Below are 25,216 nucleotides of genomic sequence, written 5' to 3' on the forward strand. Positions count from 1 at the left end.
TATGTCAGTCTTTGAAAATATAAATCCTTTGTTTCATCACTACGCTAATAATTGGAATGTAATTTAAAATCATGTACTACTCGTCATTTATTTGTCATAACCTGATAGATCGTAAAAACACACACACATATATCATAATGATAATTCTTTATGGAACAAATCCTATTGAAAAGGCATCAAAAGCAAAATTGTCTTTGGTAATGGTAATTAACACTATTAGAATACAGCCCTATTTAGGCTGCAGAGATTTAGCGTTTGATTTGTTTGGTGTATTGTTTTGAATATTTGAATTGGATAGTTGTTGAGGCTGAGAGTTTTGTTGTTGAAACTGCTGAAACTGTTGACCGCCTTGCTGATTCTGCTGCTGTTGCTGTTGTTGTCTCTTCTGTTGTTGTTCAGCATGTAGAGCTTTCAGCATATCTAACTGTGCCTTTTGCTGAGGCGTCAACGCTGGCGACCCTTGAGATCCAACTGAATTTGATTGTTGTAAGGGAATTTGTGGAGAGGATACAGCTGGTGATTGTTGTTGTTGTTGTATCCTTACTGGCTGTTGAGATTGAGCTTGTTGAACACGAGGTGATTGGATAGTTGGTGATGATGTTACAGCTTGTTGCTGCAGAATCTGTTGAGGGGTTGGTACACCACTAGATAACTTGGCTTGTGACATACCAGTTGGTGAAGCTTGAGTGGATGGAACACGATTTTGTGCATTTTGAATTGGACCAGAAGGTATTGGCCCATTAGAACTAGCATTACCATTACCATTCACTGAATTAACACGATTCTGTTTAGCTTGAAGGTTTGCCAAATATTGAGCAGCAATCTTTGTAACCTCTTGTTTGGACATATTTGGATTTTGAGATTGAATCTGATTAATTATGGCTGAAACATGAGCAGGAACAAATGTCAATTTACGTCCATTATTTCCATTGCCACCATTATTGTTGGTTCCATTAGGGGTAGGATTGACTGTTTGTGCTTGACCAATTAATGGACTCGATGTACCAGAAACTTGAGGGTTACTATTTGACCTAATATTGTTGGCATTTAAATTAGCTTGATTCAATGATGGATTGACAAGTTGAGCATTGCCAATATTAGGGGATGGTGAACCTTGTTGAGAGCCATTGGTGCCTGCTTGTGCTTGTTGTTGAGCCTGTTGCATCAGTTTTCTTTGTCTTAATTGCATCAACTGTTGGACTTGCTCTGGAGTATATGGAACCCCATTTGGTCCGGTAATCTTTGGCATAGCATTGGGTTGTGCAACTCTTTGGCCAGTTGGTACGCTGTTAGAAGTAGCTGAACCACTTGCTGGAGTCATTCCTGCTCTTGATTGTGGTGCTTGACCAGGGACTGGAACTGAATTTGGTCGTTTATTAGCGTCATTAAATCTTTGTTGTAGCTGTTGTTGTTGTAATTGATTTTGATTTTGCGCTTGTGATTGAGACGCAGATCGAGGAGCTGGTGCAACATTGGAGCCTGGTGGTGTCGGACCGTTTGGACCTGTTGAATGATTACCAGTACTTGAAGGAGCAGGAGCAGCTTGTGGCATTCTTCCTCTGAAACCATTAACTGGATTTTGCATATAAGCCTCTTGAATTGCTTTATCTCTTTCAAATTTCAACTTTGATAATTCAGCTGGTGTAGGAGCACCAAGTTTTTTATCATCACCATTTTTACGGACTTGGTTATTATTAGGTCTAGTAACACTTTCTCTTTTTCTCATGCATTTTCTAATAGCTTCAAACATACTTGCCCAACGCAAACGCTTATGGCCTCTTTGAATAGAATCAACACCAACACCCAGGGGGGAAATTCTTCTCTTTGTTGTAGCTTGTATATTATGTGCATGTTCTAACCATTTCATAGCACTCAATGTATTTTGTCCTCTCATATCATTAATTTGAAATGTATCATTCAATTGTATATATCTTTCAAAACATTGCCAAGGTGTTCTTCTTTCAATATTTGACGAGTAGCTCCTAGTGGGTTTTTTGGATAAATAGGCAGATACAACGCCCCAATTAAATGAGAACTGATTAACATATTCAATTAAGTTTTGATCATCTTCAGGGAGCCATATTGTTGGAGTTCTTAAATCCAGATACTTAAGACTTGGAGGAGGTGGTGGCTTGATTGATGTATTAATCCTTTTCTGTGATGAAAAACCAAATAAACCTTTTTGTTGAGCTGGTACAGAATCTGATTCATCCACAATTTGTTTAAATAAAACATTGTACCAAGTATCATCTTCAATCGGTATTAATGATTTTGAGACGGGAACTAAAGGTGCAGAGCTGAATTTATCATCATACTGTTCAAAAGAAGTGAATGCTGGCATTTCTTCCAATAATGTCCTATTTTGATCTGTTAAAGAATCAAAATCTATTGATGCTTTGAAAGCTGATGTGGTAGAGTGTTCAGTATATTCTTCTTCGCTAACTTGAGGTAATTCAGGTGGTGTAATTTCAACTGATAGATCAGGTCTTGCCAAAAGTTTGGAAATGTCAATGTTATCTTTTTCATCAACGTCATCATCTGCTGCATTTTCTATATCAAAAATCTGTTCCATCTCTTTATCTTCATCAATTTTATCCAAGTACTCTATTGGTTTTCTTTTAACACAACAAACTTTACCATAATTCCAGTAATCACTAATAGATTGAGCAATGTAAGCACATGTTGCAATTTTCAATTTTCTTTCCTCTCTGAAATCAGTGGCCATCCAATTCATTTCTGATAGTAGATGATTCCAATGTGTCTTTGTATTACCTCTGATTGGATCAATAAATTTTGTAGGTTGTCTTAAACTCCATTTCCCTTGTCTTTTCAATTCTTCTATTCTTGAATGAACAACATTGATTTTACCTTCCGTAAGCGCAGTTTCAAACATTGTCGAGGTGATAACTTTGTGAGTTGAAGGCATCAATTTAACAAGCGGCAGCGTCTGAGCCAGGTAATAAAGTTCAGCTAATGGTGTTGCTTCTGCAATTCTTGGTGGTAATTGTTCCTTCAATAGCAAGACATGAGTATCAATTGCTTCCTTATTGAAAGGGTCAAACAAAGATATCTTATTATCTGAAGTCTTTCGTTTCTTAACAATAGGTCTTCGTGGAAGTTTTTGAATTTCTTGTTCAGGTTGCTTGTTTTGTTCCTCATCAATGCGTGTCTCTTTGGATTCCACTTTTTCAACGGGCACTTCACTTGGTTCATTAGCATCACTGGTTGAATCTGTTATGTTTGGTTGAACTCTCACTTCATTGTCAGATGTAGCTGCTTCTTTAGGTGGTGGTTTATTCGTAATTGGTTGTGCTTGTGATTGTTGTGAACTTCGCTGTAGTTGAGATTCTGTTTCAGCATCTTGTTGATTGGGCTGTTGTGGTGAAGGGTTTGAAGCAGACTGGGGTTCCTGTGGCTGATTCTGCGATTGAGATGGTGTTTGTTGTGTAGATGCATTGTTTGATTGTAATGTCTTTGAATCAAAAATATGGCCATTTTGCAAATCATTCTTCTCCAAAAAGCTCATTAGCGAGTCCTTGACGGGCCTTAGTGAGACTTCATCATTTATCTCCCTTATACGTGATAATGTTGAAACTGAATACAATTCTGCCAACTTTCTCTTTCGACTCTGTATCAAACTTCCAGCCTCTATTTTTCGTCTCTCCAAGGCCTCCAAACGAAGCCTATCCATGTTCAGACCTGAAGACATGTTATTTATTGTAATCCCACACCAGATAGAGCTAGAAACGTGTAATCCAGATGATTGCGATGGTCCAATTGACGTTGTTATTAAACCACTTTTGAAAGCACCTTTCTCTGGTCAATTCCGATGTCCTCGAAACCAAAAAAACCAAAAAAAAACACTGGTGGTGAAATTGAACGTGGCTCAGCAGCAGCACAACGTTTTGGAACCGGTCTTTTTCTGGTGATGTGCTGTTTCTCTGGTCTTCCACTGTTGAAAACCGACGACTGCTGATGGGAAAGGGTTGTTGTTTGAGCTGTTTTGTATGATTGTTTTTCCCTGCTCAGAGGCGTTTTTGCGCTTCGTTGTTTTGATGTTTTTTTTTCTGTGAAAAAATCAAGAAAGTTCGCGGATTTCGGTACGGGCAGCAGCACAAAATATTTATACCACTTCATATTCAAATTAGCGATTGTCCAATGAGTTTGATACACTTTGTATAAAGACAGAGAGACGTAAAGACATTCAAGAAGGTTTTGGCATAAGAGAGACATGTCTGATTTCCAAGAAGAGTGTAATAAGATCTTGAACAATGACTCACTGTTCGAGGAGGATAAGATTGATCTCTTGGAGGATTTAGTACTCAAGAAGCATAAATGTTCGTCTAAAGAAGCTGAAAAGATTATTCTTGATATATTATGGAAGCATAAGGATCCAAGTAAGAAGATACAGCCAAAAGCTAAAATTATCTCGGTCCAAGATATCGAGACTAAAATTGACATTCCAAGTTTGGAAAGAAGATTAGAACTTGAGAAACAGGTTAGAGAATTGGAAGTTTTGAATGCAAAATCCAAACAAAAGAATAGTAGAACTCAAACTGAAATTGAAAAGATTGATAGTGAATACCAAGACTTGCTACTAAAGACTCAAGAATTAAGAAATGAACTTTACGGAGAGAAAAGACAAGCACCTGTTGTTACTTCATCGCCTATCGATCAATTAAATGATATGTTTAACGGAAGTATTCCAAGACATAGAATAGAACAAGCACTAAAAGCCAACGGTTATGATGTTATAGAGGCAGCTACTCATTTGATGAATCAGTTAAAGTCAAGTGAAGAGCAAACAAGCATTTCCACTCCACCAACTACTTCTGAACCGTTTTTCTCAGTTGATAAGAAAAACAAGGCTTTATGTTCATTTTTCATTAAAAATGGTTCCTGCTTAAGAGCTGACTGTAAGTTCAGTCATGACATTGATTCCAGAGTTTGTAGCTTTTGGTTGAAGGGAAATTGTCTTGCTGGTGAAAAGTGTTTATTTAAACATGGGTTTGACTTATCAACAACGGATTTATCAAAAGAACCATTGACTCCACCTTCATCCTCCAATACACCTATACAAGGTAGCACTAATGCAAGTCCAAGTTCTGCTAATACAACTAACTTTGCAAACTTTAATGTTGGCTCAGTTTCATCATTTGTTCCTTCAAAAGCTATAAAAATTGTGAAACCAATCAAGAAGCCAACTTTGATTCCATGGGAAAATACAACTGAAAGCCAATATTTCAAATCCTATATAAACAATAGGAATTCAGCAAATAAAAATGAAGCACAGAGAAAAAAATATGCTAAAATGTCCACAGATGCTTGGAGAACAAATAATTCAGGGAAAGCCAAACAGTTGAGTGATAAAGCTAACAAATTTGAAGAAACATCTATTGATGCTTTGAAATCTGCAGATGATGATTTATTTAATTATTCAGAAACTAATGACTCAGAAGCTTGGTTTGAAATGCATGGTTTGGAGTTTAATGATGCTGTTGAACAACTGAGTGGCAGTCTCTTAGATGTTAAGGCCAGAGATAAACCAAACAGTAGAACAGCTTATATTGTTGTTCCTTCTGTTAATGATGTTGCTGGTTATAAGAAAACAACCAAACCTATTACTATTTGGCTTGATCATGTTGGTTATAGATGGCAACTATTTGGATGTGGGAATGGGGTCTACGGTTCATTAATAGGAATAGATCCTTGGTCAATATGAAGAATGCAAAAACAAAAAAAAATTGAAATTGTCCATGTAGACGTATATTTCTATTGAAACATGGATGTGATGACATCTTCTAGCTCACCGATAGCTTTTATCACACCTTCATGGCTAACAACAATGAATGATTGTATAATCCCACCTCTTGATTCTAATTGGGTTTTGAATGATGCATTATCTTCCAAGAATTTATCTTCAAAATGATAATAGTCAACCTCCACAGTTCTAATTCTTTTATTTGAGTTTTCTTCAGTTTCATCGTTAACTTCATATTTTCTTGAAGGTATCAAATAGTGATCAAAATGTGCACCATTTGCCTTTTCAGCTTCTTCTAATGTTAATTTGAAAATAGCTGGGATAACCTGAATAGGCATATTAATCATTCTTTCACCGAGTAATAATGCATTATTTTTATGTGATATTTTGTTTAAATAAGCTGAAAGTTTGGCATCTGATTTATGAATGTATTTCAAGTAGTCGTTAGTTTTCAAATCCTTCAAATTTAAAGCCGTTAGGAAAGCGTATGGATCAGAATCTTTACCATCTGTCTTGATTGTGATTGTTGGTGCTTCCAATATTAAGTCAGCTAATGGTGAAATTTGAATTTTCTTACCATCTTCACCTAACAATTGACGGGTCAAATTTTTGATAGCATGGAAATCTATATCTTTGTTGATGTCAAAGAAATCAAAGTCAACATTAATGATTTCCTCCTCTTCTTCCTCTTGGTCAGAGTTTTCCTTACTCAACTGTTAGTTTGGAACCAATGAAAAATACCACCGGATAAACATACTGAGTCTGTGCTGCTGATATCAATATCAGATTCTTCTTCTTCTTCGATTCTTCTTTTGGACATTTTTGTAGAGTTAATTTTAAACTTGTTTATGGCCCAAGCATCTCATCTCATCTCAGCTTCAAGTTTAAAAAAAAAATTATCACCACTTTTTGAACTTTGCACTACTTTTGATAGAAATTGGAAAATTTGTACTGAGATTCACCATTTAACTAGTAGAGAAACAACCGAAAAAGATGCCTTTAATCAATGGATATTCCTCGTCTGAAGATGAGCCAGAAGAAATTCCAAAACAAGTTTTCAAAGCTCAAAGAGTGGATGCTGCCCCTCAAGTATCGGCAAAACCAACTTCAACAGCTCTAACAATAACAACAATTGATCATGGTGATAATGGAAATAAACAAATACAAAAGACAATAAGTGGTCACTTTGAAAGGGAAACATTCGATGATACAACATTTGAGATACAACACAGAAATTTCGAAAACTTGGGATATGCAAAAAGTATATATGATCCAAATGCGATTATAGGCAATGAAGAAACTGCCAAAAGATTAAATAAAAGGGATATAACTGAACTTCGATCAACTAAAGAAGATAAGAAAAGGATAAAAAGCAAGAGAGCGAAAAAGGGGAAGTCTGATGTTGTCGATGGAGAACATTCCTATGCTGGTCCTTGGGCAAAATATCATGATTCATCTAGTGATGAGGAGCAAGATGTGCCAAAATCAGCTAGTGAAGAATCAGAAGCAGAAAATGAACAATTCAGTGAGACCGGAGAAGAAGACGAGGAAGAATCAGAGACTACAGAGTATTTCGGTGAGTCAGAAATTGATTATCAAGGAAGAAGCTACATGCATATACCCACTGACGTTGGTGTCAATTTGAAAAATGATGCTATACCAGAAGAGTGTTTTGTGCCTAAAAGACAGATACATGTTTGGAAAGGTCATGTTAATGGTACAAATAAAATTTTATTCTTCCCTAATTCAAACCATTTATTACTTTCTTGTGGTAATGATTCCAAAATATATTTGTGGTCCGTCTATCATAAAAGAGAATTATTACGTGGGTTTTATGGGCACACCAAACCTATTAAAGATATCTCTTTCAACAGTGATGGGACAAAGTTCTTAAGTGCCAGTTATGATCACTGGGTTAAATTATGGGAAACTGAGAGTGGTAAATGTTTAGCAAAATTCAGACTGAAATCAGTGGCCAATGTTGTTAAATTCAACCCATTCAATGATGATGAATTTATTGTTGGGTTAATGAATAGTAAAATTGATCACTATAGTATCAAGACTAATCAAGTTATCCAAAGTTATGATCATCATTTAGGATCCATCAATAGTATTACATTTTTGGAAACAAAAAGATTCATATCAACGTCTGAAGATAAAACTGCTCGTGTGTGGGATTTACAAATCAATATTCCTGTCAAGTTAATTTCTGATCCTTCATTACATTCAATGCCAGTTACTAGAGTTCACCCGCATAATAAATATTTCGCAGCACAATCTATGGATAATACAATTATGGTTTTCAGTGCTCGTGATAGATATAAAACAAATAAGAAAAAATCGTTTATAGGTCATAATTGTGCAGGTTATGGTATTGGTATTGATTTTAGTCCTGATGGTAAAAACTTGGTTAGTGGTGATTCTAATGGTAATGCATTGTTTTGGGATTGGAAAACAACTAAAATGATTAAAAAATTGAAAATAGATGAGAAGGCAATTACTCAAGTCTTGTGGAATACAAAAGAAGTTAGTAAAGTTGCATTTTCTGGTTCTTCAGGAAAGATTTACTACTATGAATGAGGTAAAATGAAAATCTTTTCTTTGTTTAAGATACAGATGTAGAGATTATGCATAAAAGGAAACTGATTTTGTCTTTCTAGCTTGAACTTCACCTATAGCTTCAATAAAGTCTTCATGTTTAACACTTGATTGACCATTTCTTAGAGCAATCATACCAGCTTCCACAACAACAGCCTTCAATTGAGCACCATTGAATTCATCAGTGGATCTTGCCAATTCTTGCCAATTGATAGCACCATCAACAGTCATTTTTCTAGCATGAATTTGTAAAATTGAAGCTCTAGCTTCTTCAGAAGGTAGTGGAAATTCAATTTTTCTATCTAATCTACCAGATCTTAATAATGCAGGATCTAAAACATCAACTCTATTTGTAGCAGCTAAAACTTTGACACGGTCATCAGAACCAAACCCATCCAATTGATTCAATAATTCCAACATAGTTCTTTGAACTTCTCTATCACCAGATTTTTCAGAATCAAATCTCTTTGTACCAATAGCATCTAATTCATCAATGAAAATAATAGTTGGAGCTTTTTCCTTAGCTAAAGCAAATGCATCACGAATTAATTTAGCACCGTCACCAATAAACATTTGAACTAATTGTGGAGCTGCTAATTTTAAAAATGTAGCTTCTGATTGAGCCGCACAAGCTCTTGCTAATAAAGTTTTACCTGTACCAGGTGGACCATACATAAGAGCACCTTTTGGAGCTTTTATTCCCAATTTCTTGAATTTTTCAGCTTGTTTCATTGGTAAGACAATAGCTTCAACTAATTCTTCAATTTGTTTATCTAGCCCACCAATATCTGAATAGGTTTCTGTTGGTTTTTCATCCACTTCCATTGTTTTAACTCTTGAATCATATTCTGCAGGTAATGTATCTAAAACTAAGTAAGAATCTTTGTTAACACCAACTAAATCATTTGGTTTCAAAGTTTCTGGATCAACTAAACCTACCAAAGGTAAGAAAATTGTTTGTCTTGTTGAAGTTTTCACCACTGCAGATTTACCAACTCTAGTGGAATCTAAATCTATATTTGCACCTTGTTTTTCAGCATCTTCTTCAGCTTCAACATCCAATAATTCAACAATGTTACCAACTAAATATGGCAATTGTTTATTATTATCAATTTTGTCTTTGTTGTCTTTAACTTTCTCCAACATGACTTGTTTATCATGGGATAATCTCTGCATTTCAGATCTCATAACTTTGATATCATTATCTAAAAGTCTTGTACGACTATTTATGTCATCTGTTGTAGAACTCAAGATTTCTTGATCTATCTCTTCATCTTCTGGACGTTGTTGGTCAGCTACTTCCTCTAGTGTGGACATTTTCTTCAGGACACTGTATTATAAAAGACAATTGGGTTTATGGGTTATTTGGTATTCCAATTGAATTCGTCTTGACTGTGATCAAGTTCTTTTCACGCCAATTGCCACTTCAACTTCGATTGTTTTGATCTTTGAATTCGCGAATATTACGTATATATTATGTAAGTTTTCGCGAAAAAACCAATAGGGTAAACTGCCAGTTCTTTCGTGTCACTAGTAGATGATAAACTATTTTTGGTTATCCTCTATGAATGCTCAAACGACGGTGAGGTCCACTGTTGATTAGATGATCTATTGACTAAGATGTCTTCATTGAATCTAAGTGGCTCAAACTTGTATTGGTGTTTATAGCACTATTGTAGTGCAGTTGGCCAGACATCACATTCACGTACTGATAAGAGAGTATAAAAGCTGATACTACGTTCTCAATTTAAGGTGCATTGCGTGATTTCCGGCTTCCAAATACAAGATTATACCAGCCTTTCAGTCCATGGGTTCAGTTACTCCAAAGTCTAGTATTTTGTGTCAAATTGTATTGACTGTCACTTCATCAAGGAATACCTAGCTTTCATCTGTTGTCAGTCTCACTTTCTCCGAGTACACTAGCTAATATTGGCCCCATATATCAACCATATCACAAGTAACTCACCACAATAGTAATCAAATATCATCATCAAATCACTCAAATCATTTAAATCACCATCTAATATTTAATCAAAATCTCTGTCACTTTATAAATTGGCAGCTTATACGCTCGCTGTCTCCTTCTGAAAACGAGCGGAATTGATGCCTCGAAAATGAAATTGAATTCGCGAAAAGGAATTTTTAGTATGGGCTCTGGCAGTTTTATAGGCCATTCAGATCAAGATCAGAGTCCAAATTGATGATAGTACTTGATACTTCAGAGACTGCATCCAAAATGCTTTGATACCGTTATCTTTCTCCATGATCCATGTTTCATATATATAAAGGGTCCAAAATCCTTAATTACCAAAAACTTTAGAGACGCCCAAAGCAACTGAATGAGTCAAAACAAGTTGGTGAAATCATCATGGAAAAGTTTGATATAACATCTAAAGAGAAAGAAGTTGATGATTCTAAACAGGTTGGTGAAATAATCACCACTGAATCAATAACATCATCTTCAAATAAACCAACATTAGAGGAGAGAATATCCAAAAGAAAATTATTACCTCGTCAAGTTTCTTTAATTGGGATTGGAGGTGCAATAGGAACTGGTCTTTTCGTTAGTATTGGAACACAACTAACACATGGTGGTGGTGCTTCTTTATTAATTGCATTTTGCTTTTGGACTACTGTATTTATGGGTGCTTCCAATTCTATCCAAGAATTATGTACTTTTTTACCAGTTTCCGGTTCATTTGTTCATTATACCGAACGATTCGTTGATGAAAGTTGTGGGTTTGCTATAGGTTGGGTTTATTATTTAACACAAAATGCTAATTTATGTTTTGAATTGACAGCCATTTGTCTTGTTATTGAATTTTGGACAAGTAAAGTGCCCAAAGCTGTTTGGATTTCAGTTTTTCTAATATTATATGTTTTATTAAACTGTTTTAGTTTATTTATGTTTGGTGAAGGTGAATTTTATTTATCAATGGGTAAAGTTATCTTGGCTATTGGATTAATTATTTTCACAATAGTTGTTATGTCTGGTGGTAATCCTGAACATAAAGTTTTAGGGTTTCACAATTTTGCTCATAAACCATTTGTTGAATATTTAGATACTGGTTCAATGGGTAAATTCCATGGATTTATGGCTTGTTTAATCTTTGCAACTTATGTTTTTTGGGGGATTGATTATTTATCATTAGCTGCACAAAATGCTATAGATCCTCGTAAAACAATGCCTAGATCATTTAACAAAGTCTTAGCAAGATTAGTTATTTTTTATATTGGTGGGGCATTATGTGTTGGTATTTTATTACCTTCAGATGATCAAACATTATTAGATGCAATTTCTGAACATGCTGGTAATGCTGCAGCTTCACCATATACAGCAGCTTGTGTTAATTTAAAAGTTTCAGTTTTACCACATATTATAAATGCATTAATTTTAACCTCAATTGTTAGTGCAGGAAATTCATCATTATTTTCTGCAACTAAGGCATTACAAAGATTAGCTTTAAGTGGGAAAGCTCCAAAGATCTTTGCATATACCACACGTCGGGGAGTTCCAATATATTGTGTTGGTATGGTTTTAATCATTTCTTTATTGGCATACTTGAATGTTTCAAATGGTACAAATAAAGTGTTGACATGGTTTTTAAACGTTGAAACAGCTGGTATGTTGATTGTTTATATTTTCATTTGCATTTCTTACCTAAGATATAGAGCTGGGTTAAAAGCTCAAGGTTTTAATAGAGATGAATTCATCCCATATAAAGGATGGGGTTTACCCTTTTTCACTTGGTGGTCATTATTTTGGTTTTCTTTAATGTTATTGATGGATGGATATACTGTTTTCTTAAAAGGTAACTGGGATATACAAAGTTTTGTTTTCAGCTATTTCATGATTGCATTTTTCATTGTTTTATTTGTTGGTCACAAAATTTTCTATAGAAAAGGTTTTATTAGGGCAAGTGAAATGGATTTTGTTAGTGATATTGCTGAATTAGCTGAAGAAGATGAATATTGGCGCACTCATGGCTATAAATTGACCAAATTTGATAAGGCATTTGGGAAATTTTTATAAGTTATAAGTTCATGTATTCATAAATAGATATTAAAATAAATAGATTGTTTGGCAAATAATCAAACATATAAATCAACATACTCATCGATATCCATTTTTTCAAAATCTGGTGAATAACTGGCTTTCAAAATCTTGTCAACTTTTGAAGGATCATTAAAATGTTCAGAAACATGTCTTTCAAACTTGTTCAACAAAACAGGTTTACCTTCTTCTCTTCTCTTTCTATGACCAATTGGGAATTCAACAACAACTTCATCAAGAGTTGTACCATCATTCAATTCCACAGTTAAAGCATTACCAATATATCTCTTGTCTGGAGCATGGTAATCAACAGTGAATTGTTTATCTTCAACACAATACATTTTGTCTCTCAAGGCATCAATGTCAGGGTTTGATGCAATTGAATCACTATAATCATCAGCAGTTAAACGACCATGTATTAATGGGATGGCAACCATATATTGGATACAATGATCTCTATCAGCATAATTGTATAATGGACCTTTTTTGTCAATAATTCTCATAGCAGCTTCTTGAGTTCTAATCTTGACAGATTTGATATCTTTATAAGATTTACCCAATTCTGACAATTTTTTATTGACAGTCAAAGCAGCTTCCACTGCAGTTTGAGCATGAAATTCTGCAGGGAATGAAATTTTAAACAAAACATTTTCCATAACATAAGATCCATAAGGTCTTTGAAATTTGAATTCATTTCCTTTGAATAAAACATCATAAAACCCCCATGTCTTTGCAGATAATATTGAAGGCATACCACCTTCACCATTTTTAACGTGATAAGCTAAATTAACAGCTCTTGAAACGGCATCACCAGCGGCCCATGATTTTCTAGACATTGTGTTTGGGGCATGTCTATAAGTTCTTAGGGATTGACCATCAACAAAAGCTTGAGATAAAGCATCAATAGTTTGATCATAATTTAAACCAAGCATCTTGGAAACAACAGCTGTAGTGGCAACTTTAACCAACAAGACATGATCTAAACCAACTTTATTGAAAGAATTCTCAAGAGCCAAAACACCTTGAATTTCATGAGCTTTAATCATACCTTCTAAAACATCTTTAACAGTGAATATTTGACCTTCAACACCATTTTTCTTAGCTCTTGTTAAATAATCAGCAACAGCTAAAATCCCACCAAGGTTATCAGAAGGATGCCCCCATTCAGCAGCTAACCAACAATCATTATAATCTAACCAACGGATCAAAGTTCCAATACTCCAGGCACCACGAACAGGATCCAATTGATGAGATGTTCCAATAACTTTTGTACCATTAGGAACAACTGTTCCAGGAACCACTGGTCCAATGATTCTTTTCGGTTGCTCGTATTTCAAAGCAGCTAATCCACAACCTAGGGTATCTAAAAGACATAGTTTCGCAGTGTCAAATGCTAATTTAGAGTCAACTTTGTACTCATGGATGTATGATGAAATGTCTTTCAACACTTTGTCAGGTTCTGGTCTAGTATTTTCAGTGATTATTGAAGACATTCTTGGGATTGAAGTTGACAATTGTCTTTTGAATCTGAGCATGTTTGGAGAAGATGATGAATAACAATTCCAATTGATATTGATTCAAGAAATTGTACCTGTTTTAAATAGTCACTGTATACCCATTCCCGATACTTGTCCGATCTTATTATTATTGATCATCATTTGATTGAAAAAATATGGGTTTTAACCTTTTTCGCTTTTGTTTTTGGTCTTTCGAAACAAACAAAATTCAGTAATTGACTCAACCGAAATTTGTGGAGGTGATTACGGGGAAGTTATGTAAGCAGATCAGATTATCGGAAATAGACGGACAATCATATTCATGATACAATGGAATTATATGAATATGGATTATATATTTATCGCTATACATTTCATTGGGCCAATGTCTTTAGATCAACACTCTTTGGTCTCTCAATTGGCAATCCTAGGATACGATCCCAAACTAATTGTGCTAATGGACCTAATGATCTAGATGCTCCAAAGATCACAGTGAAGAATAACAACTCTTTAACACCATAATGATAGAATAAAATACCAGATGAGGAATCAACATTTGGGAATGGGTTTTTAGTTTTCCCATGTTCTTTAAGCACACCAGGTGCAACTTTACTCAAGTTTTTTACCAATTGGAAAAGAACATCTCTTTCAAATTGTTCTGGTCTATTTAAACCAAATTGAATCATTGCATTGAATCTTGGATCTGGTCTTCTCAAGACACCATGCCCATATCCAGGAATGACTCTTTTAGAATTCAACAAGCTCCATAAATATTCTTCAATCTTGGCAGAATTGTTAATTTCACCAAATATTTTATCCTTCATTTCAAGAATAAATCTAACAACTTCTTGAGCAGCTAACCCATGTAAAGGACCAGCTAAACCTTGAACACCAGCACTATAACTTAGATAAGGATCACTTAATGCAGACCCAACCAAATGCGTCGCATGTGCACTAACATTACCACCTTCATGATCACCATGTAATGCACAATATAATCTAACCAAATTAACAAAATCCTTGGATTCTTGTTTACTTAGATTATTGATGTTTCTAGATTCTGATGTCATACCTAATAATGAGGACATATTATGACTCCAGTCTTTATCTAAATCTAACTGACCCAAAGTGGCACCTTTATGATAAGTATTTGAGTAAATTTTACCAACAAGACTTGGTAGTTTTGCAATTAAATTAATTGAATCATCAAAAGTGTACTCCCAATACTCAGATTTTGGAATCCCTTTTTCATAAGCTTTAGCAAAACTAGAATCGTTATTCAAAGCACTAATACCAATTGATAGTTGAGTCATTGGATGTAATGTAGCTGGTAATGAATCCAATATTCTTTCCAAATAACTTGGTAATCTTGCTTTTGAAGCCAATTCTTCACTAAATTCATCAATTTGCTTTTGAGTAGGTTTTTCACCAGTTAGTAAAAACCAAAACATACTTTCTGGTAAAAATTCACTGTTTGGATCCTCGGTTTCATATTTGGATTTTGGTAAAAATTGTTGACATTGTTCAATTGTGTAACCATGAAATCTAATACCTTCATTTGGATCAACCACTGAAGCTTCCCATAATAAAGATTTATAACCTCTCATACCACCAATTGTTCCACCAACTGTCAAGTCACCGATTTTTTTATCGGCTAAATTTGACTTGACTTGTTTGAACAATTCCTGCTTAGCAGGAATCACCTTCTTCAAAGTGGACTTGAGGTCTGTTGAATAGTGTCTGATACTTCTTCTCAGCATTTTGGGATGAAGATTAAAGAAGACAAGAGTAAAGACATGATTTGGTTCTCTGCTCTGTATTTATACTGCCATCGAACAATAGGTCATTGGCACCTTCACCACTTTAAAATTATCCAGACAATAACATTTGAAATGGTTTGATTTCCGATGGCACAAGCTTAAATCTAAAATCAAAATGTCCCTCACAAGAAAAAAAAATTGAACGTGGAGTACGAATATTATGTAATAACGATAGTGGTGCTTAGTCATCGGTATACTGTAAGTCTACAAAAACTTTTCAATATTTCTATTGATTTATTTATTATTAAAATCATGCCTGTTGAGGACTATGTACCGTGAAATCTATCATTAATATAATATGTAGCCGTTATTAAAATAACACTCCCTTTTTAACCAAAATTATAATACCTTGGAAATTGAAAGTGATATAAAAAAATTAATTAAATAAAGTAATACGAGTTGAGCGTATACTTTTGTATTCTTTTTGAGAATTGAAGAAAATAAGTCTTGTTTAATGCCTTTGAATGAGGTTTCGTTCATTCATTTTTTTTTTGTTTTGATTTGGGTTAAAACCAATTGATCTAAAATTTCAATGGTTTTGGTTGTTCCCAAGTGTTTGATTGATCAGTGAAATGACCATAAGAAGCAGTCTTTGCATAGATTGGTCTAGCCAAATCTAATTCTTTGACAACAACACCTGGTCTTAAATCAAAGTTCTTACCGATGATGGCAACTAATTCATCACTTGAATATTTAGAAGTACCATAAGTATCAACGTAAATGGATAATGGTTCAGCAACACCAATGGCATATGATAATTGAACTAAAGCTCTTCTAGCTAATTTAGCATGGACTAATGATTTAGCAACCCATCTGGCAGCATAAGCGGCAGATCTATCAACTTTAGAGAAATCTTTACCAGAGAAAGCACCACCACCGTGAGCACCCCAACCACCATAAGTATCAACAATGATTTTACGACCGGTTAAACCAGCATCACCTTGTGGACCACCAATAACGAATCTACCAGATGGTTGAATATGGTAAACGGTTTTATCATCTAATAAATGTTCTGGAATAACTTGTTTAATGATATGTTCTTTAATTTGAGCTCTTAAATCTTCAGTTGAAATTTCTTCAGCATGTTGAGTAGAAATAACAACAGTGTCAACTCTTTGTGGGATAACAGCACCATTATCTTTTTTATATTCAATGGTAACTTGAGTTTTAGTATCTGGTCTTAACCATGGTAAAGCACCAGATCTTCTAGCATCAGCTAAAGCTTTGTTTAATTTATGTGATAATAAAATGGTCAATGGTAATTTTTCATCGGTTTCATCAGTAGCATAACCAAACATAATACCTTGATCACCAGCACCTAATTCTTCTAAAGCTTTTTCATAATGTAAACCTTGAGCAATATCTGGAGATTGTTGTTCAATGGCAACTAAAACGTTACAAGTTTTATAATCAAAACCTTTATCACTTGAATCATAACCAATATGTTTAATGGTATCTCTAATGATTTTTTGGTAATCTAATTGAGCTTTAGTGGTGATTTCACCAAAGACTAAGATTAACCCAGTTTTAGCAGCAGTTTCACATGCAACTTTTGATAATGGATCAATAGCTAAAGCAGCATCTAAGATGGCATCGGAAACTTGATCACAGATTTTATCTGGATGACCTTCACCGACGGATTCGGAAGTAAATAAGAATGTTTCAGACATTGTGTTGTTGTTGATGATAAAGTTTGGGGTTTGTTGAACTTTGTTGTTGTTGTTTCCAAGGAAAACTCCCTAATGAAAATTTTTAGGATACAAATCTCTTTAAATAAAAAAAAACCGTCGTTTAAACTTTTTTTTCGTTGCAACGTTTTCAAAAAAAACAAAAAAAAAAAAAAAAAACACTGTGGCTCACGTGAATTCGCGAGATCTGAAAAACATGTGAAGGAAATTTACAAAAACATTGAAACATGTGCAAAGTGTGAAAACTCCTAAATTCATTCTAATATACAATAAATACCCTTTCAATTCGTTAAAACTTATCACTTCCTCCGATTGTTCCATCCATCAGGTTTGGTGTAGTGGTACCTGTGCTGGATGGTGTATTGATAGTTGATGTAGCTCCATTTAATGATGAAGTTGGAGGAACTTTTGTACAATATTCAGCATCAAAAGCACTAAAATCTAAATCAGCTTCACCTTGACCCTTTTCCTCGTACAGCTTAAAAGCTAATTCTTCAAGAACAACTGCATCTTGATAAACCATTGAACCTTCTTCATTATAAATCTTTGCATTAGAGCACATCAAACGAACATCTTCCATAAATTCCTTCAATGAACAATAAATATTTGTTTTAATTCTCTTGGAAATAACATCAAAAGCAATTGGATTCTTAATCAACAAATAGTAATCTGGATAATACTTCTTTGGTGGTTTAACAAGGAAAATCTCACTCAATTTACGTCCTTCTTCATTTGTATAATCAATCAAGTTTTGATAAATCTCATCGATATCAACAGTCAATTTGATACGCTCCTCTGGGCTTAATGGATCTTCAATCTTTGGTAATCTATTAACTGGAGTTCCTGCATTACCACGACCAACACCTTTACCTCTACGTGAGGCTGCAGCTCTGCGTCTATTAGCAGCACCACCACCACTTTTGGCTAAAGCTTTATGTGCAACTGTTTTCGAACCAGCACCAATAATAGAATCATCGTTATTCTCCATAACCGGTGTTGAAGCTCCACTGTTTATATCACTATCATTAGCACTTGGTGTAGCTGTAGCACCTGGTGGAACACTTCTTCTTTTTCTACCAGCATATTTCATGATATCTTCATCTTCATCTAAAACATCCTTCTTCTTTCTAGATCTTTTTCTCTTTTTTGTTGGTTTGATATCACCAAATTCATCCTCTTCTTCTTCATCCTCTTCTTCAATACCATCAATCTCTCTCAACCATTGTTCTTCAGAAACATTTTCATCATAAAACGTTTGTTTACGTTCTCTTGCACCACGTCCATAATCTTCTGCATTTTCAACTTTGAAGAAATCTGATGGATCACGTTGGAAAATTGGTGGTAATTCAGCTTCTGTAAATAAACGACCTTGGATTTTCTTATATTTGTTTTCTTCATCCATTTTCTTAAACAATATAGTTTCATCATCATTTCTTGACAAAATGTCATTCAATTCATCATCATTTAATTCTTCATCTTCATCTTTACCACCTTTTTTAGTTTCTTCAGCTTCCAATAAAGCTCTTAAAAGTGCCTCTTGTTCTTCAGATGTAGATTTATTATCGAATTTACCAGCTTGAATAACTTTACCATCAATATCTAATTTTTGATGAGCACGTTCTAAAATAACTTCTTCAACAGAATCTTCAGTAATCAATCTCAAGATACGAACTTCATTCTTTTGACCAATTCTATGGGCTCTATCTTGTGCTTGTAAATCTTGATGAGGATTCCAATCAGTATCAAAAATAATAACAGTATCAGCGGTTTGTAAATTTAAACCTAACCCACCAGCTCTTGTAGATAGTAAAAATGCAAAATATTCTGAATTTGGATCATTAAACAATTTCAACAAATTGGTACGATCATCAGGTTTTGTAGAACCATCTAATCTTAGGTATTTCATATCATTTAATCTCAAGAAATCCTCCATGATATCCATAATTTGTGTCATTTGGAAAAAAATTAAAACTCTATGACCTGTAGCTTTAAACTTTGGCAAGACACGTTCTAATAATTCAAATTTACCAGCAACTCTCCAAATTTTATTATTAGTCTCATTTGTTGGATTCAAAGCATATTCAATTTCTTCGAAAACAAATGGATGGTTACAAATTTTTCTCAATTGCATAATTGGATTATTTAAACCTTTAATTGGAACCAATGTTTTACCTTCTTCGTCACCGATAAACAATTGATGATACTTAAGCATTTGTTGATATAATTTGGATTGAATTGCAGACATTTTACATTTAATAACTTTTTCAATCTTATTTGGTAAATCCTTTTCAACATCTTTTTTCAAACGACGTAATAAGAAAGGTCTCAAAACCTTGTGTAATCTTCTAATAACCAATAATGTCTCTTCTTCTGATAATTCAATTTTATCTTGACCACCGGTATTTGCAAAAGGGGTATTAAACCATTCATCAAATGATTTCACTGAATTGAAAATTTTTGGTAAAACAAAATTTAATAATGCCCACAATTCTGGTAAATTATTTTGCAAAGGAGTACCCGTCAAGATTAATCTATAATCAGTATGATAATACTGGGTTAAAGTGGATGATAATTTAGAATTAGCATTCTTCATTCTATGACCTTCATCAATAATCATATGAGCCCAATTAATTTTAGCTAATAAAGGACGATCTTTAATAATATATTCAAAAGTTGTCAATAAAACTTGAAAATTTTGAGTTCTAATATCATGTTGCATGATTTTTCTTAAAGTTGGAGTACCTTTATAAGTAATTTTTTTAACAGATGGTGCCCATTTTTCAAATTCTAAATTCCAATTTGTTAAAGTTGATAATGGAACAATAACTAAAAATGGACCATTAACTTTCTTCACTTCAACTAGATACGTGATTAATGAAATACTTTGAATAGTTTTACCTAGACCCATTTCATCTGCTAAAATACCGTTTAAATGATTATTAAATAAGGAAACCATCCATTGTAAACCTTTCATTTGATATTCTTTAAGTTCACCACCAACTAATATACTTGGTTGTTTTTTAATTTCCTCTTTAATTCTATGAGCAACTGAATAATAATCAATATTTTCATTGTCATCACCTTCCAAATTATCAAACTCATCAGCAACTTCAATACCTGAAGCCTTTGCATGTTCATGAGTTTCCTTTTGTTGATCTTTAACAGCTTGAGCTAAAGAATCCAAAAATTGATTGGTTTGTTTCAACAAATGAGTAATTCTTGTATCTTTTGTTTGATCCAATAATTTGATATATGCTTCTTCATCATTAGCTTTCAAAGCTTGCAAACGTTGTTTAGCATTTCTTTCAACTCTCTTTTGTTCCTCTTTTTCAATGTAACCATGTAAATGAACAATAGATCTTCCAAATTTTTGAACTTGATCTTTTTTATTAAATCTTTTTCTAATAATGGAACTTGAATCTGAAGTTAATTTTTCAATCTTGTCAAATTTTTTCTTGTGTTCAATTTTAATTTTTAAAGATTGTTGTTGAAGATATAAATTATTTGTAATTTGAGCATCAATTGGGCTAATTTTTCTAATCTTAGCCAGAAAATTTGGATGACTATTTGTCAGTAATGAGTTTTTGAAATAATCAAAACTCAAGACATGTCCTCTCATTGCCTTTTGCAGAGGTAATAATTTCAAAGCATAATAATCAATCAATTCATCAATATGTTCAGGATCTTCAAGATCTTTCCCATCAGCAATGTTATCAAATTTAGACTTCATCTCTTCCAACACACCATCAATTTCCAATTGAATTTCAGCTTCATGTAATTGTGAAGCGCCATTCAAATCCAAGCCTTCAGGAAATACGCCAGGTATTGTCACTCTTGATTTTGGATGGTAAAGTAGTTCAAATGGAACTGCTTTTTGTTGAATAGGTTTTGTATAACTATCAACTTTAATCTTTGGATCATTATAAGGCACAATTGTAGTTATATCTGGGTATTCAGCTCTCAACTGTTCCAATGGAACAGGTGGTTGGTTTTCAAAAGTGTGTAAGCCTGAACCTGCAGAGATGTTTGGTTTTGATTGTGGTGGTAATTGTTGTTTAATGTTTGAGATGGTTGGATTAGCTTTGTTAGGTATGGTTGGTGTATTATTTTGAGAGTTGGAATGAGCAGATCCCATAGGGGATTGAGTATTTGGTGGTATTGTAGGGGTAGGTTGGGTTTTGGATATTGAAGCTTGTCTTTGATGAATTTGTGGTGTAGGTTGTTGAGATGGCATTTGAGATTGAGATTTATCATTCTGTAAGGTTTGAGCCAAAGATCTTGCAAGGATATGATTAACTTCAGGTGGAACAGGTAAATTCTTCACAAGACACTTGAAGGCAGCGATTTGAGCTTTCAATAAGACAGATTGTTCAGGATCAAACAGTCCATTATTCAAAGGATGTTGCTGCTTCTGCTGAGGTTGTTGCTGTGGTGGTTGTGGTTGGCCCTGGGGTTGGCCTTGTTGCAATTGTGGAGTGAACGACTGTTGTTGCTGAGCCTGCCTTTGGAAACCTTGTTGTTGAGAAGTTGGAATTTGAACATTCTGTTGCATTGGACTTTGAGTATTGTTATTGTTCATTTGGAAAGGTTGGTTCTGTTGTAGAGGATTCACGAATCCATTTTGACTAGCACCGTTATTGTTATGTATAAAATTAGGCTGTTGTTGTTGGCCAACAATGTTATTCTGATTGATTTGAGTATTGGCAGATCCAGGTGGCATCATTGGTTGTTGAGCAGGAGTACCAACATTACTATTCCCATTACTCTGTTGTTGTTGTTGTTGTTGTTGTTGTAGTAGTCTTCTAGCCAACTCTTGTTGTTTTGAAATGTGTCTGAGCACTTTGGATAAGTGAATGAATTCATTGTTGTGCACTGCACCATCACCTAGTTGTGCCTTTATGTGTTGCCATCGCTGTGTTTGTGTGTGTTAGTATGCTGATTCTCCAGATTTCACACCATTGGACTGTACTTGTGAGCTTGTAATACTCTCTGTCTCGCTAGGGGCAAGCAAGCCGTGTCGCCACTGTGTGTGCTTGTGTGTGTGTGTGTGGGTACTCACCTCATATAGCTTCTGTACTTCCTCTCGTGGAATGGGTCTGTTGAAATCCATCGTGTGCTCAGTCTGTGATCTCAGAATATTCCTCTTCTCTTTGTTTACGCTTGTCAATATTTGCTTCAGCTGTTTATTATGGCAAAGCCAAAGCCGAACTTTTTTTCCATCTCAATTTTCAAATTTGACTCGATCGTTTTTTGGGGAGCGTGTCGACTGCCCGATCGGGAAGTGAATGTGTATATTCATAGTCATATATCTATTCACTCTGTATACGCTGGCAACTCATCAACTAACTGTCCATTGTCGAATCTCGTCTTTATAGTGCTGAACTCCTCTGCAAACCGTATTGCCCCTCCGCTTGTAAAGTCCACCACCAGCGACCAAGGATAAAGATAATTAAGCCCCCCGTCTGGATTACTGATCTTGAACAGAATCAAGTACCTGTTGTTCCCAAACCATGGCATCTCCAGCTTGTGCGATTGTATGTCCTTATATAGTAGGGCAAAGCTGTCATTATTCTCTCTTCCAGTCTTGCCACTGCTCAGCACCACAATCCGGTGGGTTGTGAGATAGATCTTACCCTTGAGACCAATAGTGTCTGGGTTCTTTAACTCCAATGGCTTGAGCTTGATATCAACTATTTCCGGTGGCGAAAACTTGACCTGTTCATTCTCCAAGAGTACAAATGGGGGATACTCTGTTCCTGGGGTTCTCATAACCCAGTTCAATGACATTTTGGTGGTGTGTGTTGTATTGTGTAGTGTTTAGTTTATGGTTAGGTTTTTCGTTAAAAGTCTCGCGGTCTTTGATACAATCTGGGAAGGGACAATATATATACACCACAAAAAATAGTAACCATCTCACTTTGAATTTCGAGACTATTTAGACTTGATTTCTGAAAAGACCATGGTGCCGTTACAAATTTAGCTCTGCGACTCGATGCAAAAACAGTTTTAGCCTACAAGTACATGCACTTTAGCAAATGTATAATGTTGCATTAACCAAACAATTCATCAAGGTCATCGTCATCGTTATCTCCTTCATCTTCTTCATCTTCGTCTTCATCTTCATCTTCTTCACGATCATCACCTCTATCATTCATCTCTTGATCACCATCTTGATCTTGATCCTCTCCATTTTCTTGTTCTTTTTTACTATTACTCTTATCTTCACTAGTCTTTAGCTGTCTCTTTTTATTTTCCAATTCTTTCTCCAACTTGTTGATACTATCAATAAATCTACTTTGTAACAATTGATTACTTGTCTTTTCCAGTCTAGATTTATTCTGTTCAATAGTGGTTAATAATTCATTAATCTCGTCTCTTAATAATGCATTATGTTGAGCATCTTCATCAATTTCAACTTTACGCGATGCACCTTGTTCGTTATCACTATTATCATCTTCTTCGTCATCATCATCTTCTTCTGATTCTTCCTCCTCTTCTTCCTCTTCTTCTTCCTCTTCAATTTCCTCCTCTTCTTCCATCTCTTCATCTTCTTCAATTTGAGCTTTTTCAACTTGTATTTTTTCACCATTTTGTCTCTCCACTTCAACCGTTTCACCATCTTCTAATGAGAAATCTTCTCCCAACACTTGTTCAATCTCTAATTCTAAATCTTCATCATGTTCCTTACCGGATGAATTAACAACAGTGGTGCTACTTGAATCTTGAGTTTTCGGAACTGAAACATCTCTTGAAGGTGTATTAACAACGGTTGGTGGAGTTTCTGATGTGGCAACGTTCAAACTTTCTGGATCAATTAATTCAAATTGTGATTCTTCAGCTTCTTCATCCAACCTTAATAACTCATCAACTTTTGACTCTATTCTTTCAATATAATCATTTGTCATTTTTCTTCTATATTTACTCTTTGTAATATTGTGTAATGGAGGTGTTAACCCATCAGGAATTACTTCATCTTTCTCCACTTGTAAATTTGCAATTTCATCTTCACTTCTAATCTTGGAAACCACTTGTAAAATTTGAGAAATATCAACTGTTTTGAAAATATTTTTCTTATCAACTGTTTTTTGAACTTCAACTATATTGGGTAAATTCACCAATCTTGCAGCATACATTGAATCATTAATATATATCACTGCACGTAATCTGTCCTTCCATTTAATGTGGAAATTACTAAAATCACCCGTCTCCACACAGTGTTTAACATAGTCCAGCTCTGCATCTGGTAATAATCTCAAAACTATAGCTTCCTCAACTAATGGATCATCTTCAATATCTGAAGCTTCGGAATCATAACCATCACCAGGAATTCTTGTGGGTTTCACTCTAATTCTTGGGACTTTCTTCACCACGGGTTGCGATATACCAGCACCTGCGGTTTTCAATTTTAGCTTAATATGTTTGGCTTTTGTCTTTGGTTTAGATGATGATGATGATGAAGATGATGATGCTGTAGGTGGTGGTTGAGGTCTCGCTATTTTGATCTTTGGAAGACTCTTCTTTTTTTCATCCTTCCCCTTCTCTTTTGGCAATCCAGCAGAAGGATCCTTCAATTTAATCTTGAACATCTTCACAACACTTTTTGCTCTATCAAATGCTAAACCAACTGTGCTTTGTTGATGTTTTGAACCGGTTTCAAATACAAAAAAAAAAGCTTCGCGAAACTGTTTTGCAAAAAAATCATAATGTAATGAAAATTTTGGAATAAATTTCGAAATTAAACTTATTTTGACACTTTTTTGATTTATAAAACAACAATAAATTTTGCCAAAATGCCACCA

The 25,216-nt window shown here is 34.6% G+C and overlaps 11 protein-coding genes across 11 annotated transcripts; 2 read left to right on the forward strand and 9 right to left on the reverse strand.

Moving 5' to 3' along the window:
• Positions 1-796: 796 nt before the first annotated feature.
• Positions 797-3,526, reverse strand: EAF1 (Eaf1p; the record flags this gene model as incomplete). Its single annotated transcript, XM_019181669.1, has 4 exons — positions 797-969; positions 1,114-1,266; positions 1,519-2,403; positions 2,629-3,526. Coding segments are annotated over 4 exons (2,109 nt in total), but the record flags the coding sequence as incomplete, so codon positions are not given.
• A 1,951-nt stretch (positions 3,527-5,477) lies between these two features.
• On the reverse strand, positions 5,478-6,611 carry BCP1 (protein-transporting protein BCP1). The gene is made up of 2 exons (XM_019182736.1): positions 6,519-6,611; positions 5,478-6,465 (listed from the first exon to the last, which is right to left on the reverse strand). Exons 1-2 carry the CDS (start codon positions 6,579-6,581, stop codon positions 5,773-5,775), a joined length of 756 nt encoding a protein of 251 aa, XP_019039676.1. The 5' UTR covers positions 6,582-6,611; the 3' UTR covers positions 5,478-5,772.
• Positions 6,612-6,754: 143 nt separating this feature from the next.
• Positions 6,755-8,341, forward strand: CDC40 (Cdc40p; the record flags this gene model as incomplete). The annotated part of the gene is made up of 2 exons (XM_019181646.1): positions 6,755-7,022; positions 7,116-8,341. The coding sequence occupies 2 exons, from the start codon at positions 6,755-6,757 to the stop codon at positions 8,339-8,341; spliced, it is 1,494 nt and encodes a 497-aa protein (XP_019039677.1).
• Positions 8,342-8,386: 45 nt separating this feature from the next.
• Positions 8,387-9,676, reverse strand: RPT5 (proteasome regulatory particle base subunit RPT5; the record flags this gene model as incomplete). The annotated part of the gene is made up of 1 exon (XM_019183478.1): positions 8,387-9,676. One exon carries the CDS (start codon positions 9,674-9,676, stop codon positions 8,387-8,389), a length of 1,290 nt encoding a protein of 429 aa, XP_019039678.1.
• A 1,051-nt stretch (positions 9,677-10,727) lies between these two features.
• WICANDRAFT_84323 (uncharacterized protein) lies at positions 10,728-12,392 on the forward strand (the record flags this gene model as incomplete). Its single annotated transcript, XM_019185689.1, has 2 exons — positions 10,728-10,785; positions 10,840-12,392. The coding sequence occupies 2 exons, from the start codon at positions 10,728-10,730 to the stop codon at positions 12,390-12,392; spliced, it is 1,611 nt and encodes a 536-aa protein (XP_019039679.1).
• A 59-nt stretch (positions 12,393-12,451) lies between these two features.
• PDH1 (putative 2-methylcitrate dehydratase) lies at positions 12,452-13,906 on the reverse strand (the record flags this gene model as incomplete). The annotated part of the gene is made up of 1 exon (XM_019185690.1): positions 12,452-13,906. The coding sequence occupies one exon, from the start codon at positions 13,904-13,906 to the stop codon at positions 12,452-12,454; it is 1,455 nt and encodes a 484-aa protein (XP_019039680.1).
• Positions 13,907-14,283: 377 nt separating this feature from the next.
• Positions 14,284-15,669, reverse strand: CIT3 (citrate (Si)-synthase CIT3; the record flags this gene model as incomplete). The annotated part of the gene is made up of 1 exon (XM_019181801.1): positions 14,284-15,669. One exon carries the CDS (start codon positions 15,667-15,669, stop codon positions 14,284-14,286), a length of 1,386 nt encoding a protein of 461 aa, XP_019039681.1.
• Positions 15,670-16,250: 581 nt separating this feature from the next.
• Positions 16,251-17,399, reverse strand: WICANDRAFT_63030 (methionine adenosyltransferase; the record flags this gene model as incomplete). The annotated part of the gene is made up of 1 exon (XM_019183479.1): positions 16,251-17,399. One exon carries the CDS (start codon positions 17,397-17,399, stop codon positions 16,251-16,253), a length of 1,149 nt encoding a protein of 382 aa, XP_019039682.1.
• Positions 17,400-17,706: 307 nt separating this feature from the next.
• WICANDRAFT_30393 (SWI/SNF catalytic subunit SNF2) lies at positions 17,707-22,527 on the reverse strand (the record flags this gene model as incomplete). Its single annotated transcript, XM_019181730.1, has 3 exons — positions 17,707-18,399; positions 18,478-22,329; positions 22,477-22,527. The coding sequence occupies 3 exons, from the start codon at positions 22,525-22,527 to the stop codon at positions 17,707-17,709; spliced, it is 4,596 nt and encodes a 1,531-aa protein (XP_019039683.1).
• Positions 22,528-22,730: 203 nt separating this feature from the next.
• On the reverse strand, positions 22,731-23,204 carry WICANDRAFT_79072 (uncharacterized protein; the record flags this gene model as incomplete). The annotated part of the gene is made up of 1 exon (XM_019184836.1): positions 22,731-23,204. One exon carries the CDS (start codon positions 23,202-23,204, stop codon positions 22,731-22,733), a length of 474 nt encoding a protein of 157 aa, XP_019039684.1.
• Positions 23,205-23,467: 263 nt separating this feature from the next.
• Positions 23,468-25,003, reverse strand: TAF7 (TATA-binding protein-associated factor TAF7; the record flags this gene model as incomplete). The annotated part of the gene is made up of 1 exon (XM_019184837.1): positions 23,468-25,003. The coding sequence occupies one exon, from the start codon at positions 25,001-25,003 to the stop codon at positions 23,468-23,470; it is 1,536 nt and encodes a 511-aa protein (XP_019039685.1).
• Positions 25,004-25,216: the final 213 nt, after the last annotated feature.

Source organism: Wickerhamomyces anomalus, assembly GCF_001661255.1.
Source record: "Wickerhamomyces anomalus NRRL Y-366-8 unplaced genomic scaffold WICANscaffold_3, whole genome shotgun sequence".
Taxonomy (NCBI): Eukaryota; Fungi; Ascomycota; class Saccharomycetes; order Phaffomycetales; family Wickerhamomycetaceae; genus Hansenula; species Hansenula anomala.

What these genes read in the sequence shown, in the direction of transcription:
- BCP1 (XM_019182736.1), bottom strand. Translation starts at nt 6,581, where the DNA reads ATGTCCAAAAGAAGAATCGAAGAAGAAGAAGAATCTGATATTGATATC. An exon ending in ATATCAGCAGCACAGACTCA is followed by an intron (nt 6,466 to 6,518) that starts GTATGTTTATCC and finishes CAGTTGAGTAAG; the next exon opens with GAAAACTCTGACCAAGAGGA.